The sequence below is a fragment of the Primulina tabacum genome, chromosome 2 (assembly GCF_025594145.1).
Source record: "Primulina tabacum isolate GXHZ01 chromosome 2, ASM2559414v2, whole genome shotgun sequence".
Lineage (NCBI taxonomy): Eukaryota > Viridiplantae > Streptophyta > Magnoliopsida > Lamiales > Gesneriaceae > Primulina > Primulina tabacum.
In genome coordinates this window covers 47,155,131-47,171,768 of record NC_134551.1, presented here as the reverse complement: position 1 = coordinate 47,171,768, position 16,638 = coordinate 47,155,131, and the positions used below count along the sequence as shown (strand labels likewise).

The window sequence follows — 16,638 nt, the reverse complement described above, 5'->3', positions numbered from 1 at the left end:
TTTATTAGTCTAGAAAATTGAAGTAGATGTAAAAATATTTTGTTTTTTAATGAATAAAATTTGAATTTACTTAATTCAATTTTTATATTACAGTTTTAATTGAAACTTGATTTACTTAATATATATAAATGCAAAATAATTGTATAATGTATCAGGAAATTACTAAGATTGTACAAATGATGTTTGATTGATGAAATATTAATCGATTTTTTTAAAAAAATTAATTCAAGCTCCAAACACATTCATTTTCTACAAAGTAAATTAATTTATTTGGTCCATTAACCTACCTATTTTGAGTTTTGAATTCATTAAGTATTTAAATTTTATACAATAACTTTTAGTTTATGGTTATTTTTTTTATCAAATTTCTGGCATGACACTGGATACATCAACAATTTCTTATCTCATATCAGAATTTTTCAATGTCACGTTGCCTTTTTCTCCGTGTTACATTAGTATTTCGACGAATTTAGATTAAAACCAAGTAAAATCAAAGTTATGAAACCTAAACCTAAATTAGAATACTCAATGATAAAAACTCAAAATGAGACAAATTAGGGATTTTCTATTTTTTCCATTCATTGTAAGTATTTATTGCTAATTTTGCTAGAGTATGTGTCTAGCGAGCCAAATTGTGACTTGTGTTTTAATGACTTTTAATAATATTTTATGTTTTTTTATCCAATTATGACATTTTCTTTATCTGTATATTCATTCAAGCTGTATAAGTACCATGATGTTTGTCTCGCAACGTAAGATAATGAAACTCATTACGAAGTGTATTGTATATTCTAAACAAGTTTCTAGTCGAATCAGCCACCTAAAATAAGGATAAATTTATCTAGAGCTTGAGACCAACATCTGTGATGTAAACGCCATGTTTCATTGATAATGGAATGAAGATCTTCATTAATACAGATGAGTGATCATTTGATAATGCACTAAACAATCCACCCTCGGACCGTCTAAGTGGTTATCACTTATCGATTGAAAAAGTCAACAGTTATGGTTGTACACAATTAGTCATTTGACTCGGGACAACATGAAGGCTATGCATTCTAGCATTGCACTTTGACTCGTCTACTGACTCCATTGAGGGTCATCAGGTTGCGAGATTGGGTGTAGTTTCGAAATATGTAGGAGTCAATACATTGTAGTCGGGGATTCACCGCTGGCCCACGTGAGAAGATATCATATGTGATCTGATGAGTTAATAGTGCAATGAATCTCTGGTCAGAGTAAGACATGTGCATTTTGGAAAGATGTTTCCTCAGTTGCACTTATCATGTCACTGTTATTATTCAAAAATATAACACATCGTTATCGAATTTATTTGCAACTCTCGATATGTCGATGATTGCAAATTCAATCGAGATATATAAGTTGAATGTATCATACTGTATGGTAACCATAACTTAAGGTTATTGAAGATACTATCAATGATACTTAGGGGATCATAGTTCGATGCTACTAGACGCTCTTACCATGATCCGTTGAGTGCAATTAGATTCAAGTTCTAACGTTATTGATCAAGGGGTTGATGACAATAATGAAGCTAAATAGGGTAAGACCGGATAAGAATACTTATTATTCTGAATCACATGAAGTTATGAACCCAAAATAGCCGTATTATTGAACCATTGAGGGTCATACAAGTATCATATTTTATGTTCCCGTTGAGATTGTCAAGTTTAAGGAGTTGAATTTGACAGCTGTAGTTTGATGGAAATCAAACAGATTGTTTATAAGTTAATTTAATATGATCAAAGATGTGGAAGTTAGCTTAACAGTTAATTAAGTGAGGAGAGTGAAATTGTCAATTTTAGTGAAGAAGTTCACAAAACTGGCAGCTGCAAAAAATGGACCAGTGGACAGTTGACAATCGACACATTGTCGCCGTCTGATCGTCGATCGAAGTTATAATGAGTTCACAATTGTTTATTTATTAAATTTAGAATATAGTCATTAATATAAAATTAGTGGTGATTACTACTAACTGCAAAATTCATATGAAACATTCTAGAAAGCTCAAGATATATTAATTGATTGATTTAATTATGCATAGTATTTTCCAAACTAGAAAATACATACACGAGAGATTTTAAATAATAGAATAACAATGTTTTAAAACACACACACACACAAATATATATATATATATATATATATATATATGCATAGTATTTTCCAAACTAGATAATACATACACAAGAGATTTTAAATAATGGAATAACAATGTTTTAAAATACACACATATATATATATTATCAAAAGTAGATAATGATTTAATTATGCATTGTATTTTCAATAGCGGCAAACACGATACATGAGAGATTTTTAATAATAGATTAACAATGTTCAAATCAAGTAGGATTCTGATTTAATTAGGAATCGAAACTTATAAATATTTCATTAAAGATTATATGAAATAAGAGACAAATATTACACCAAAATTTTGTCCACAAAATTTTGCTCCATTCTTTCCTCCTCACGTGGAGTTTTCGGTCAACTCAATTTTTGGAGAAAATTTCGGCCATTCTTCCACCGCACCGCCGCCAGATTTCTGAAATTTCGGCGACCCAATCTCGACGCAAATTCGTATAGATATCCAGTGCAGTCAACACGAGGAACATAGTTTATGATCGTGGATGTGATTAGGAGATTAAAGAAAATTCACGAGGAAATACAAGAAGAACTATCTTCGCTTAAAATTTGTTATAGTTTGATGTCCAATGTTTAGAACACAAAGATAAATATTTTGACGTCCTATGAATATTATTAAATCACAAGATGCCCAATTAGAGTTTTAAACGTCAAAACAAAATTTTTTAAATTCTTGATGTTCTTTGGGTACGAGAAAAATGTACTCTTAACACATTTACATTTGATAAATACAAAGCGTGAAATTATAAATCTTGCACTTGAAGCTGAGAGCTACAACATCTCATCAAAAGAAAAAAGAAGCAAACATGATGAACTTTAGAGAAGAAGAAGAGACCCCTGAAGTGAAATACAATAAGCCAAGTTAAGAATAAGAATGATTTAAAAAGATCTCTATCTTCTTGTATACGGCACATATACTTTTTGTCATCTTCCAAGCATAAAAAGGAACCAACTCTGTGAACTCAGTTTGCATGCCCCCAACTAAAACAACAAAATATAGAAATATGGAGGACATTGAAAATTTCCTGCGAAATATGGAGGACGACATTGAAAATTTCCTGCTTGAACAACTCGAGAAAGCTATCGAGGAAGTTAAACAGCCGAGCACCGTCTTCGATGAATGCAGCAGATTGAAGGATTTGATCAAAGCAAGGAAAGAGGGTACCGGTGCGGCAGATGATGCAACACGAAAACAAAATCTCTACTATCTCAACAACATAGTAGCCGAGTGGCGAGCAGTACTGAAGAAGCACAACCACTGCTCTCCAACAGCGCAAATCACTTTGAACGGCCAGCTTCCTGAAAGGTTGAAGAATATCAGAAAGGAGCTTGAAGAACCTGCTGAACAGAAGGATGAAACGTCTTCAAAACATAAGGAGAAAGTAGATGACAAAGCTGCACACAAGGTTGAAGCTTCACAATATAATGAAAAGTACCGCGGATTGGAGAATCCTTATCACGTGGATCGTTCAAAGATTTGGGGAATCGACGATAAATCCAAGGCGATGGAGAGGCTTCTTGTGAGGAAAGATTCAAGGAATAACGGGTTTCGAGCCATCGGGATTGTAGGGATGACAGGGGTCGGAAAAACAACTTTCTGCCAAGTTGCTTTCAATAACGAAGAAGTGAAGAAACACTTTCTGCCAAGGATTTGGGTAGAAATGTCGAAACAGCCCGAGAACGATGATGATTACAAGAAAGAGGTGGTGAAGTGTTTCTTGAGGAGCCTTGGGTTCGAAGACAATGTGATTGACAACATCGAAGCAGAATCAGAAGGTCTCGACTTACTCCTGTTGGCACTTAGAAAGCAATTGCAGGGTAAAAGATACTTGGTTGTTCTTGATGATATTTGGCATTTGGACAAGCGGTTTAAAGAATTTTGCTCTTTATTAGCAAAAGATGATGAAAAGTACGAAGCGAGACTGTCCTATGGATTGCCTAAAGCTACTGGTGGCTGTGTGATTGTTACTAGCAGGTCTGAGAGTTGGGCAGTAGATATGGTCGGCGAGAAGAACTTGCATAGACTCGCACCTCTGGAAGATAAGAAGAGTGTCTGGAAAATTTATACCAACACAGTTGAAGAGAAAGGGTATTACGTGGACTCCGACATGGAGAAGGCGGAGGACGAAATTGTGAAGAGATGTGCAGGACTGCCGTTGATTGCCAAGATGTTGGGGGAAACTGTGGTCAAAACATTTGCAGGAGACAAAGGAAAAGAGGAAGGCTCCGAAACCAACACAAAGTAGTTCATTTATGCTTGGGCATCCTACTTGATGTGTATTCGATGATTCAAATTTATGCTGCTTCTTTTATATGTGAGTACATTAATAATTTTTTTTTTACGTGGATTTTATTCGTGAAAATGAATATGGATCATCGGATGTATTTTTAGATTTATATCGCATCTCATCGACCTAATATACAATTAATATTGAGTATGTCTCGTGTGAGACGTTATCACGAATCTTTATCTATGAGACGTATCAATCTTACCGATATTCACAATAAAAAGTAATATTTTTTCAGGGATGACTCGAATAAGAGATCCGTCTCACAAATACGACCCGTGAGACCGTCTCACACAAATTTTTGTCATTAATATTTTAATAAATTCTAGTGAATTATCTCTATAATTTTTAGATTGACGGTGGTGATTTATGTCATATTGACTTGAAGTAATTCATGTTATTTAGTTTTCTCAATTAATATTTCTTTATAAAATATTTATTTAAATGTTTCAACTTTTTAATTTTCTATCTGTATATTTTCAGTACAGTTATAATCAAGTGATAAAATAATGGCATCACAACGACGCATGTAAAAAAAAAAAAAATTAACTGTACAACAATAGAACACATATAACTATAATTTATATTGATTGTAATGATTTATATTAATGTGTATTTACTTCAAGAATATAGAATAACTCATATAGAATAACTACTTTATAATTTAGTTTTCTCAATTAATCTCTCTTTATTAAGCATTTCGACTTTTTTAATTCTTTCTATTTTTCTTGTAAGTATATACTTTTAGTTAAATTTCTAATGAAATAACAAATTATGTCATCGCGAGGAGATATATTGAAGATAATGATATGAAGTTCAATTATAACATATTTGTATGTCTTTCTCTAATTAAGAATTGAAAGTGAAAAGTTTAATAATTTATTTTGGAGAAGTATATCAACAATTAACTATTTTAATACATTAATAATATAATAAAATACGATCATCTTAGAAGAATTCATGAAGAGTGCACGTAACTATAAGATGAATTTGAAGAGTTTAGTAAAACATTTCATAATTGTCATTTCATAAATTTGTACGTAGACAAATTTATAAATTCAATTCAATATACACCAAATATGCACAATATGGTGATCTTACGGTTTACTATTTGGCAAAAATTTGTGTGAGACGGTCTCACGGGTCGTATTTTGTGATACGGATCTCTTACTTTGGTCATCCATGAAAATGTATTACTTTTTATGCTAAAAGTATTATTTTTTATTGTGAATATCGATAGAATTGACCCGTCTCATAGATAAAGATTCATGAGATCGTCTCACAAGAGACATATTCTTACTATTTTTGTTTTAAATATTGATAATGGGAACGAATGAGCAGGTTCCGAACGACCGACCAAATAGTTAACGTGCGTGACAGCGTACACACACATATATATGTTCGTGTACCGTTTTTTTGTATTCAAATAGCAGCAAAAATAAAAAAAAAATTTGTTTAGACGTTCAAAACTTTTCGCATATGTTGTATAATTTAAACCATTCATAGGGTGTTTTATAACAATTTACATCACATACGCTAATATTAAGCTCGAGCGACCTTTATTTTTATATTAAGTTGTTGAATCGACTACAAACCAGTTTAAAATATACAGTACGCTTCCTAATGATTTTCATGATCTTTCGTCGAGAAACAGACCTCATGGTATATATGTATATTCAAGAACTTTATTTATGCATCTTGCTGTGTATACAGATAAAGTAATGTCATAATTAGATAAAACCGTAAAATATTATTAAAATAAAGATTGTTTTTATACAATAGTCAATAAAGTCCAAATTACAGTTGGCTCGTTGGACACCTATTCTAACAACACACACATATAGATATAGGCATGCAATTCATATATACACTCACTCGTGAAGCACATTTACAATCATATATACATATAATTTACAATAAAGTTCACACATTCATGAAGATATATAATAAACTCGCAAACAGACGTACATTGTTGACAAAGAACGTTTAATTATTTTCAAGTGAGCTAGCTAGGGGGGTCAATCAGCCCACGCTGGGTTTGTCTGTGGCTGCATCAACTGAACTTCCTTTTCCCAAGCCTTCAATTTTGTTGGATTGATCCACACCCCACAGGCACCGCAGTTGAATAATGTAAGCTTTGGGCAACTGATTTTCTCCAAGTACATTAAATCAGGGAACAGCTCGTGGAGCTGTCTCCACTCCATTTCTAGATTGGATAAGTACTTGAGACGCAACACTTTTACCTTCCACACATCCTTCTTGTGTGGCGATGTATCTGAACTATCAGTGCACTGATACTGACCTAAATCAGAAAATCTCCCACCTCTGATGTAGAGTTTCCTCAAGTTCTCCAAATTCGGAATATCCAGCCAACTTGGAGTGGCTTTCAGTGGAAAGCACTTGAGATCCAGTTTCGTCAGTTGGGAAGGAAGTTTGGAGGTTTTCTTTCCTTTTGATGCGTCTTCTCCAGCTTCTGAAGGGTTGGAGGTGCCACCTTCTATTTTTGCTTTTGAGGTTTCTCCTCCAACCTCTGAAGGGTTGGAGGTGTCGCCTCCTATTTCTGCTTTTAAGGCTTCTCCTCCCCAAGCAATAGTTAGCTTGAGAAGTGTACTCATACCTTCCAAACATCTGACTTGTGTTTCATCAGGGAAATGGTTCCAAGTAGTGTAGATGCACAATTTGGTTAAGTTTTTCAGCTCCATCAAATCAGTAAGGGTGCACGAGTTTTTGGAGTTTCTCCCTTTGACAACAAACCCCTTAAATACCCTTAGATTTTTTAGCTCTGATAGACTCTTGGGCATGTGATCCAGCAAATAACACTCGGAAATATCCAAATGTGTAAGGCATGTAAGAGATCCTATTCGTGATGGAATTGCCTCAAGGTTGTGGCAGGCTCTTAGATCCAAGAACTCGAGTCTTTTCAGAGCCAAGATGGATTCAGTAAGTGTTATGATATTCGAAATTCCTTGAAGGCTTAAAAACTTGATGGAATTTATATTCTTCAATCCATCCAAGAAGTTGGTCTCCTCGACTTCAATGTGAGCCGCATCTGATGCCTGCCACCTACCCAAGTACAACACATTCACGTTTTTCATCATGGAAAACCAATTAGGTTTGAAATCAAGAATGGGTTCATTTACATTCATCACCAGATGAATTTTCTCCAAATCATCAACGGTCATTGATCCTTTTTTCATATCGTCATACGAAAGCAATCCTTCCCCCACCAAGCAGGCCTGAAAAGAGTTTTTGTAATTTTGAGTTGGCTCTCCTTTTTTATCAAAATTAAAGAATTTGGCCTTCTCAGCGAGAATTTTCAGCATAGATTGATAAAGGGTGTGCATTCGATAACGCCCAACAAAAGGGCTTCTGTTGTTATTGACGGGAACAATGAACCCCTCTTCCCTCAATTTACGAAAGTGTTGCTCGGCTTCCTCTTCACTTGAAAGGCCTTCAGTAGCCCACCACCACGTCATTAATCTCTTCCGGATCGTTTCATTTCCAGGGAAAATAGAAAAACATAACAAACAAATCCTCAACTTGTAGGACTCGAGCCTTTTGTAAAGAACTTCGAAATCATTCATCTCTGGACTGCAGTAAAAGATATCATTCTTGTGCAACTGAGGCATTTTTTCAAGCAAATCTGGTGGAATGCTTTCCCTGGCCTTGAGTCGTAATTGTAAATCTTTAAACGCATCTGAATCAACATTTGACCGCGAAGGAATCAGAAGCTTCAGTTTGATCATAGACTTTCTCAACTCAGTATGATTGCCTTCTTTCTGCGAGAACTCTTCTCTAGCGTCTTTATTCAAATCAATCAGACGATCGTTGTACTCTTTGAGCGCTAATATTTCCTTCTCGACAGACTCAAGATCTGCTGCTATCAAGTTTGGAAGAGCTTTAACTTCGGATGAACTTGTCGTAGAAGTCTCAGATTTGGTGGTTGGGCTGACACCTGATGGTTTGGGCGATGAGTCTTTTCTTCTTTTAAAAAGGGGAAAGAGACGACGAAACGTTTTCCAACGTGAGCTTTTCTCTGGACTGGAATCAGCATCATTGCGGAAGCAAGTTGGGAGGGAAGAAGAGCGTTTTACCTTGTTCACTTTTTCATCTGGAGAGATTTCATTGACAGGGGGATGGAAATCAGCATCCTTCGTCGCAGTATCCTGGTTTGGGACCTTTTCTGGTGTGCCGGTTGCCATTGATTGCGTAGGAATATTGTTTGGAGAAGATGCATGTCTAGCGGTGGCTTCGTTTTCAGATGGTGTTACATCTTGCTCACGGGGATGATCTTCAATGGCATCAATTTCTTGATTTCTGGTTTCCGTAGATTGGGTGGCATGCTCCTTCGGCGGGGAAGATTTTTTTGAGATGGTTTCATTTTCAGCCAGTGTGGTATCCACAGGTTGGGGATCAGCCAAACTCGCAGAGTCCTGTATAGAAGCATCATTATCCTCTGTTTCCTTGCTTCTGATTTCCGTAGTTTGTGAAACGTTGTTCTCAGGAGGTACTGGGTTTTGAGATGCACTTTCATCTTGGGCTGGTGGGATCTGTTGGACACTTGGATCAGCCAAAGTGGAAGAATCCCGTCTTGAAGCTTCAGTATCCTCTGTTTCCTGGCTTCTGATTTCTGTAGTTTGTGAAACATTATCCTCGGGAGCTATTGGGTTTTGCGAGTCACTTTCATCTTGGGCTGGTGGGATCTGTTGGACACTTGGATCAGCCAAACTGGCAGAATCCTGTCTAGAAGCTTCAGTATCTTCTGTTTCCCGGCTTCTGATTTCTGTAGGTTGTGAAACATTATCCTCGGGAGGTAGTGGGTTTTGCGACGCACTTTCATCTTGGGCTGGTGGGACCTGTTGGACACTTGGATCAGCCAAACTGGCAGAATCCTGTCTAGAAGCTTCAGTATCTTCTGTTTCCTGGCTTCTGATTTCTGTAGTTTGTGAAACATTATCCTCGGGAGGTAGTAGGTTTTGCGACGCACTTTCATCTTGGACTGGTGGGATCTGTTGGACACTTGGACCAGCCAAACTGGCAGAATCCTGTCTAGAAGCTTCAGTATCTTCTATTACCTGGCTTCTGATTTCTGTAGTTTTTGAAACATTATCCTCAGGAGGTGGTGGGTTTTGGGATGCACTTTCATCTTGGGCTGATGGGATCTTTTGGACACTTGGATTAGAATCCTGACTGGAAGTTTTAGTACCACCGTCTTCTTGTTTGCCAATTGATGAAGCTTGTGTAGGATCGTCGTTGGGAGGGGATGAAATTTTGGAGGTATTGACATCGTCAGCATCCTTTTTAACGTTTTCAGTGTGATCGGGTTCTTGTTTGCTGGTTTCCGCAGCCTGGTTGGTATTATCAGAATCTTTTGAGGTCTCATTTTCTGCTGGCTTGATTTCATGAGAAGCAGAACCCTGTTTCAAGGTTCCAGTAGCTTCTTCCTTTGGGTTGCTTACCCCTTCGTTTGGAGGGAGAGTACTGTTTTGGGACGTGGTATCGTTTTCGGCTTGTGGGACGCTCGAAACGGAATCTGTCTTGGACCCAGTTTCAGGTTTATTGGCTGCGGTGTTTTGTGTGAGATTTTGGGCAGCGGTGGATGAATCTTTCGAGGTGATTTCGTTTTTAGCCGGTGGCATTTCTTGATCGATGGACATGACTTACAAAATTTTGGTAGATAAAATATCAATTACCAAAGACAGACAAGGATTGGTTATTTCTTGTCATGAAACCTCTGTTAATACAATGGGAAACAAGATGGACATATATATAAATAAAAGCAGAGGAAATTAGCTGATCCACTGAGTTTAAGGCAAGAAAAAATAGAATATAAGATTAATGTGAAAATGGGTTTTTGGAAAAGTAGAATTTGGATTGAAGCAAATGATATTCCAAGGGAATCAATCTATGGGGGGAAAACAAATTAATGAAGTATAGCATAGCATCTGCCTCCACTCCGTTTAAGCTGCTTTATTATATATGTATATATGTATATATATGTATGCACCGATGCATATACAGTATCTTTATAATTTATTTGATTTATATTTAAATGATTTATCAAAATATAAAAATAATGAGGTATTATACTACAATTTTAATATATGAATTAAAAAAATAAATAAAAAAAAAAGGAATAAAAAAACCCAAATTGAAATTGAACACGTGCCTAATAAACAAATACTCTGTTCGTTGAAGTACATATAACTTACATTAAAATTTTAACGCTTTATTAATATATATAATTATTAAAACAGACCATAATACCAATTTTTTTGAAACAACCATAATACCAAAAGTTAGTTACTCTAAATGTCTCAATCAATCAATTTCGATTGTTTGATATTTAAAATTCAAAGTTAATTCCGAACATGGTGAGTGACTCAAAGCTGATTTCAAGTCATAATGCAATTAACAAAAGAGTATGTATCTCGTGAGACGGTCTCACGAATTTTTATCTGTGAAACGGTTCAACCGTATCGATATTCACAATAAAAAGTAATATTTTTTCATTGATGACTCAAATAAAAGATCCTGTATCATAAAATACGACTCGTGAGATTGTTTGACATAGATTTTTACCTTAACAAAATTATATAGACCAATAGCCATAAAAAACACAAGGGCACTTGAACCGATTCTGGTACGTACTATAATGATATTCGTTAATGTTTGTTAGCATTTCTATTTCCCACGAGTGAGACCACCCCACGTGCTGTGTCCAAAATGTCGACCACAGATTTACAATTATATTATTTTATTTAAATATTCAAATTAAAAGAAAATCATAAATTTAGTTCCGTGAATTGTGGGAGGTGTCGTTAAATTTTGACAATTTTAATAATTTTTCGTGAGATTGTTAATATGACACTTTATAAATCAATGTAAGAAATAAAAATAATGAAAACTAAGTAGATTGAAATTTAACACTTATATGTATTAACTGAACCGTAGATTGAGTTCTTGCTAGCATAACGATAATACACTAATGCTAGATCGATATTTGTCATCGATTTCGAATTCAAATGATACAACTACATGTAACTCGTCGAATTCGTTCTTTGAGTGCATCCACGACGGGCTTATCTCACCAATGGAAGATTAATTTGCTGGGATCTTTGGGTCGAATTCGTTTTGTGATCATTTTCAGGTAGATGTGCTAGGAAGTTATGCTGACCTGTGAAAAGAACTTTGTGTTGTATTTACTGGTATACCACATCTGGACATAATATAGTACTGCTTGATTGATAAGCTAGTATGGTCTTCATCTATGTACATCTTTTTTTAATATATAAATTTAGTAATTTTTTTGAGTAATTTTAATACCTTGGAAAGGGGATTTCATATGCAGGAAGTACTCGTCTCTTTTTCTGTATTTTGTTGTATTGCCTCACCGATGTTGTGTGTATTAAATCGAATCTGCTGTCATTTTGGATCCTGCGAATTTTCGATCGGTTTTCTGAAAAAAAACTTTCAAAATACAGAACGTAGTAATTTTTGATATCTTCGATTTGACAGTATAGTCGTAATTTTTGGATAAGATACGAGTGAGTTATGATTTTTCTCGTGTGACTGCTCAAACTGTGTCAAAAATGTGTTCTTCTTGAGAATTTTCGAGTTGCAGGCTTCTTTGGAACTGGGCAGCGCCCGGGCGGTAAGATCTTACAGCCCGAGCGCCAAGCCTTCTGGACGGGCGGCGCTCGAGCGGTAAGATAAAACCGCCCGAGCGCCAAGCATTCTGGAATTTTTTTTTTTAAAAAAGTTTTAGCATGTGCAGTAGTTGTCAAAGCGGGATCCAACGAAGCCCTCAACGTTATATAAGTATGTTCGACGTGCAAAAGAAAATGTTTATGTTTTTGAGGTATGCGAATTATCTTGTGACAAATTATGAACGGGTTTGGAAGCCCGAGAACGTGTCTGAAGACCTCTCCACCCTGGTAAAGCATGACCGGGTTATGATCAGGATTGGAAAGCGGTAAAGCATGACCAGGGAACAATCCACCCGGTAAAGTATGACCGGAGATCTTATGTATGTGGGAGTGGATGTTCGGTCGAAAGGCTGTGATGATCCCTGCCAGCGCAGTACTGTGGTTTTGTCTGATCAGGAGCATTATGCTATGGGTCGCTTGCTTTGAAATATATCTCTACGCAAAATGATGATGATTATATATGTTTAAGTATGTATGTTGCAAGTACGATTATGAAAAGTTTATGAATTGTTGGCGCGTCTATATTTATGTAAGTATGCTCAGAGTTTAAATATGTATTGGGCTATTTTAAAATGCATGTGAATTTATTATGTATTACTTGCTATTCTCAGTTTATAAATTTTGAGTCTTTAGACTCACTAGACTTGATCGATGCAGGTGATGACTAGTATGATGAGACGGGAGGCGGGGATCAGTGAGTTGGCTCTGACTGTGCGGAGGCCTAACCCGAGGACCGCTTCAGTTTCAAGAGTTTTATGCATGATAAAATTGTTTACTCTGATTTTTAATGAAATTACTTTATGTTGTTTTAAACAAATACTCGCCTGTAAGTTCGTTTACATTTCAAATATTTATTCAAGCATTTTATTTTTATGGTATTTTGAAAGAGAATTATTTATTTAAGAAAATTTTTATTTTCCGCAAATTTAAGTATATTTAAAAGTACGTACATTACATATCCTATCAAAACATTAATGCAAATGTGTTGATGAATAAAACACTTGGTTTTCATAATTTTATATAATATGAAATACTATTATTTTATCAACACGTTACACAAAATTAACCAAGAATTACAAGGAATTCTTTTCACCTCATCCAAATTTAACTATAATCCACCACACAAAAAATATCAAATTCGTGGAAAATCCTATGCTACACGGTACCCAAATTCGTAAGTTTTTTCTACTTCAACTTAAGATCTCAAATTATTTGTAAACGGAAATTAAGTGGTTCAATGTTTTATTTTATTTTATTATTATTATTATTATTATTATTATTATTATTATTATCTTTATCTATTTTATGAGATGAGAATCCGCCACCACTATCATTCGATGAACAGTAAATAAATTTCAACACAATAGTTATATAGACAATATCATCCGAAAAGATATTATTTGGGAATCAAGCTCTTTACGATTCATCAAGTGTCTTATCAAAGATTTTGTGGGGCCCTTAACTCCTAATCGTTATTGAAATGCAATTTCATTAGGGTTAATTAATTACAGTGGAAAACGAGTTTAAATTTTCTTTACAATGAGCCCAAAACATCTTATTTGAATACTAAAAATAGTATTTCATCTCATATCATAAAATATTCTCACAAATAATCAAACTCAAATACAGACAAACAATCATATCCTCGGTACATGCCCCGGTATATAGATACATATACATATACTGGGATATACCACTAAACCTCAGCTCAAACTGTGACTCCCTCCAGAAGCACCCTCTCCGGTCTCCTGATATTCTTGAGTATCTGTCATTGTCCACATACAAAGACAACAACAGCCCCCTCTAAGGTGAGCAAATCTCAGTCTGAAATAACCACAATATATACCACAAGTATCTAAACAATGATATATGGTATGCAATGCATGTATGTCGTTGAGGTATCAGGTCAAATGCCCATCCACTGAGCATATATCAGAATCAATCGAATCGCTATCAAATCAATACTCGAGCTGGCACACCGGCCTCAATTATGGATACTCGTATGATAACATCGACAAAGCGCTATCAAATCCCAAATCTCAATCAATCAACGGGGCCACTAATGACTATGTTTTAAGGGCCACATAATGCCAAACATAGCATCGTGTTCACAAAGCCCAGAATCAAATCCAATCATATCAGGGTATCCAAGGATCATAGCTCAACGTCTATGGCATGTATGCCACATCAACTGAACAAATAAGGTATATAGACATATATTTTCAATCAAATCAATCAAACATATATCATATGATACAGATACATGTCGTATGTTACTCGATCACAACATACCTCAATTTTTCGTTCCAGTCGATGTAGCTTGAAGGTTTCAGTATAATAATCTATCTACATCAATAATATATTTATTTCAATCAATAACATCATTCAAAATCAACAATATAAGTTTCAAATATCTTTTGAAACTTCGAAAATTCATATCAAATCAAAATCATAACATAATTCAATTCCGACTTCAAAACTTAGTTTCTTGTCGGCTATTCTACCACATATATTTGATCAGAATTAATAACAACTGACAAACAATTCTTCAATCTCAATACAACGATTAAAATTCCCTAATTATAATAAATTGGTAATAATTCAAAATAACAAAACTATAATCATCTCTTCTTCGTTAAAATCATACATTATTCAACAATCTTCAATTTCTGTATGATTTAACAATTTATCGAATTTATTCCAAAAATCGATAAATTTCAAACATCACCAACAATATAAAATTTATACCTCAAATCGAAGACCTCGTGTCAACGATCCCAGAAATGAAGTCGGTTCGTTGATTGGATAAACCGATAAGTCGCAAGATCAAAAAGAAAATTAAAACTCTGATCTCTTCTCTGTTTTCCAACTTTCTTATTTGTTCTCTCTTCTAAAACTCACTTTCACGTGAGTTTCAAATTTATCCTTTTTTTATAAATATTATATTATATTAATAAAATAAAATAAAATAATATAATATATAATATTTAATATTTTAACACCGGTACATCCCTTTGGACCAGTCAAACGATTAAAATTCTCAAAACTCAAAACATGAAACTTCTATATCTTTGAGTTTTATACGTTATATCCAAATTTCAAATTTTTTGGACTTCATATCACAAAGATATGTAACTAATTATCATTTTGCCCTTAAAATTAATTCATTATTTTTCAACTTATTTACGAAAATGCCATCAAAATAAATTGAATATCTTTCAACTAATTTACAAAAATGCCATCAAAATAAATTGAATATCTTTCAACTTATTTACAAAAATGCCATCAATAATATTTTATTTTCGGGGTCTCACATTTCTCCTCAACTTAAAAAATTTCGTACTAGAAATCTCAAACATATATATATATATATATATATATATATATATATATATATAACATTGGCAAACATATAATATGTCACCAGTTATAGTACATATCAAAACTAAAATCAGTAAATGTATCACTATACATTGAATACAATGGAACATGTGGAACATAATCAAACAAGTGCGGATATGATTCTCGCATCTTGTTCTCCAATTCCAACGTTGACTCCTCCACACCATGTCGTGTATATTGCACTCGAACTAGCTGAATCGATTTATTACGCAATAATTTCTCCTTCCGATCCATAATGCAAACATGTTGTTCAACATAGGAAAGAGAAGGATCAAGTTCAACCTTATCAGGTGTAAGTACATGTGATAGATCTGGTTCATACTTTCTCAATATAGAAACATGAAATACATCATGAATGGCAGATAAAGCTGGTGGCAATGCCAACCGATACGCAAGATCCCAACTCGATCAAGGATCTCGTATGAACCAACATATCGAGGAGATAATTTCCCTCGCATGCCGAATCGAACAGTGCCTCTAAAGGGAGATATTTTCAGAAACACTTTATCACCTTTCTGGAATTCTAAAGGTCATCTTCGTTTATTCGCATAACTCGTTTGACGATCCTGAGCAGCTTTCATCCGCCGTCGAATTAACTGAACCTTATCATTCATTTCCTGTATCATTTCAGGTCCAGTCAATTGTTTTACACCAATTTCATCCCAGAATAACGGTGACCTACATCGTCTCCCGTATAAGGCTTCAAACGGTGTCATACCAATACTCGTTTGAAAGCTATTATTATAAGAAAATTCCACCAATGGTAAAGCATCTTTCCATCCCATTCTGAAATCCATCACAATCGCACGTAACATATCCTCTAATGTTTGAATTGTACGCTCAGTCTGGCCATCAGTTTGAGGATGATAAGCAGTACTCATAGCCAAACGCGTACCCATAGTTTCTTGGAAACTAGCCCAGAATATAGAAGCAAACCTGGGATCACGATCAGATACAATTGAGACTGGCACACCGTGCAGTCTCACAATATTCTCGATGTAAACGGGTCATTCTCTTATAAGGATAAGTCCGCTCATACGGGATAAAATGTGCAGATTTCGAAAGCCGATCAATAA

General features: G+C 34.8%; 2 protein-coding genes across 2 annotated transcripts; one reads left to right on the top strand and one right to left on the bottom strand.

The window, feature by feature from the left end:
• Window positions 1-3,133: 3,133 nt before the first annotated feature.
• Window positions 3,134-4,515, top strand: LOC142537967 (putative disease resistance protein At5g45490). Its single transcript, XM_075643416.1, has one exon. It carries the CDS (start codon window positions 3,135-3,137, stop codon window positions 4,407-4,409), a length of 1,275 nt encoding a protein of 424 aa, XP_075499531.1. The 5' UTR covers window position 3,134; the 3' UTR covers window positions 4,410-4,515.
• A 1,732-nt stretch (window positions 4,516-6,247) lies between these two features.
• LOC142533121 (uncharacterized) lies at window positions 6,248-10,352 on the bottom strand. Its single transcript, XM_075639771.1, has one exon. It carries the CDS (start codon window positions 10,106-10,108, stop codon window positions 6,470-6,472), a length of 3,639 nt encoding a protein of 1,212 aa, XP_075495886.1. The 5' UTR covers window positions 10,109-10,352; the 3' UTR covers window positions 6,248-6,469.
• Between the last annotated feature and the right edge of the window lie 6,286 nt (window positions 10,353-16,638).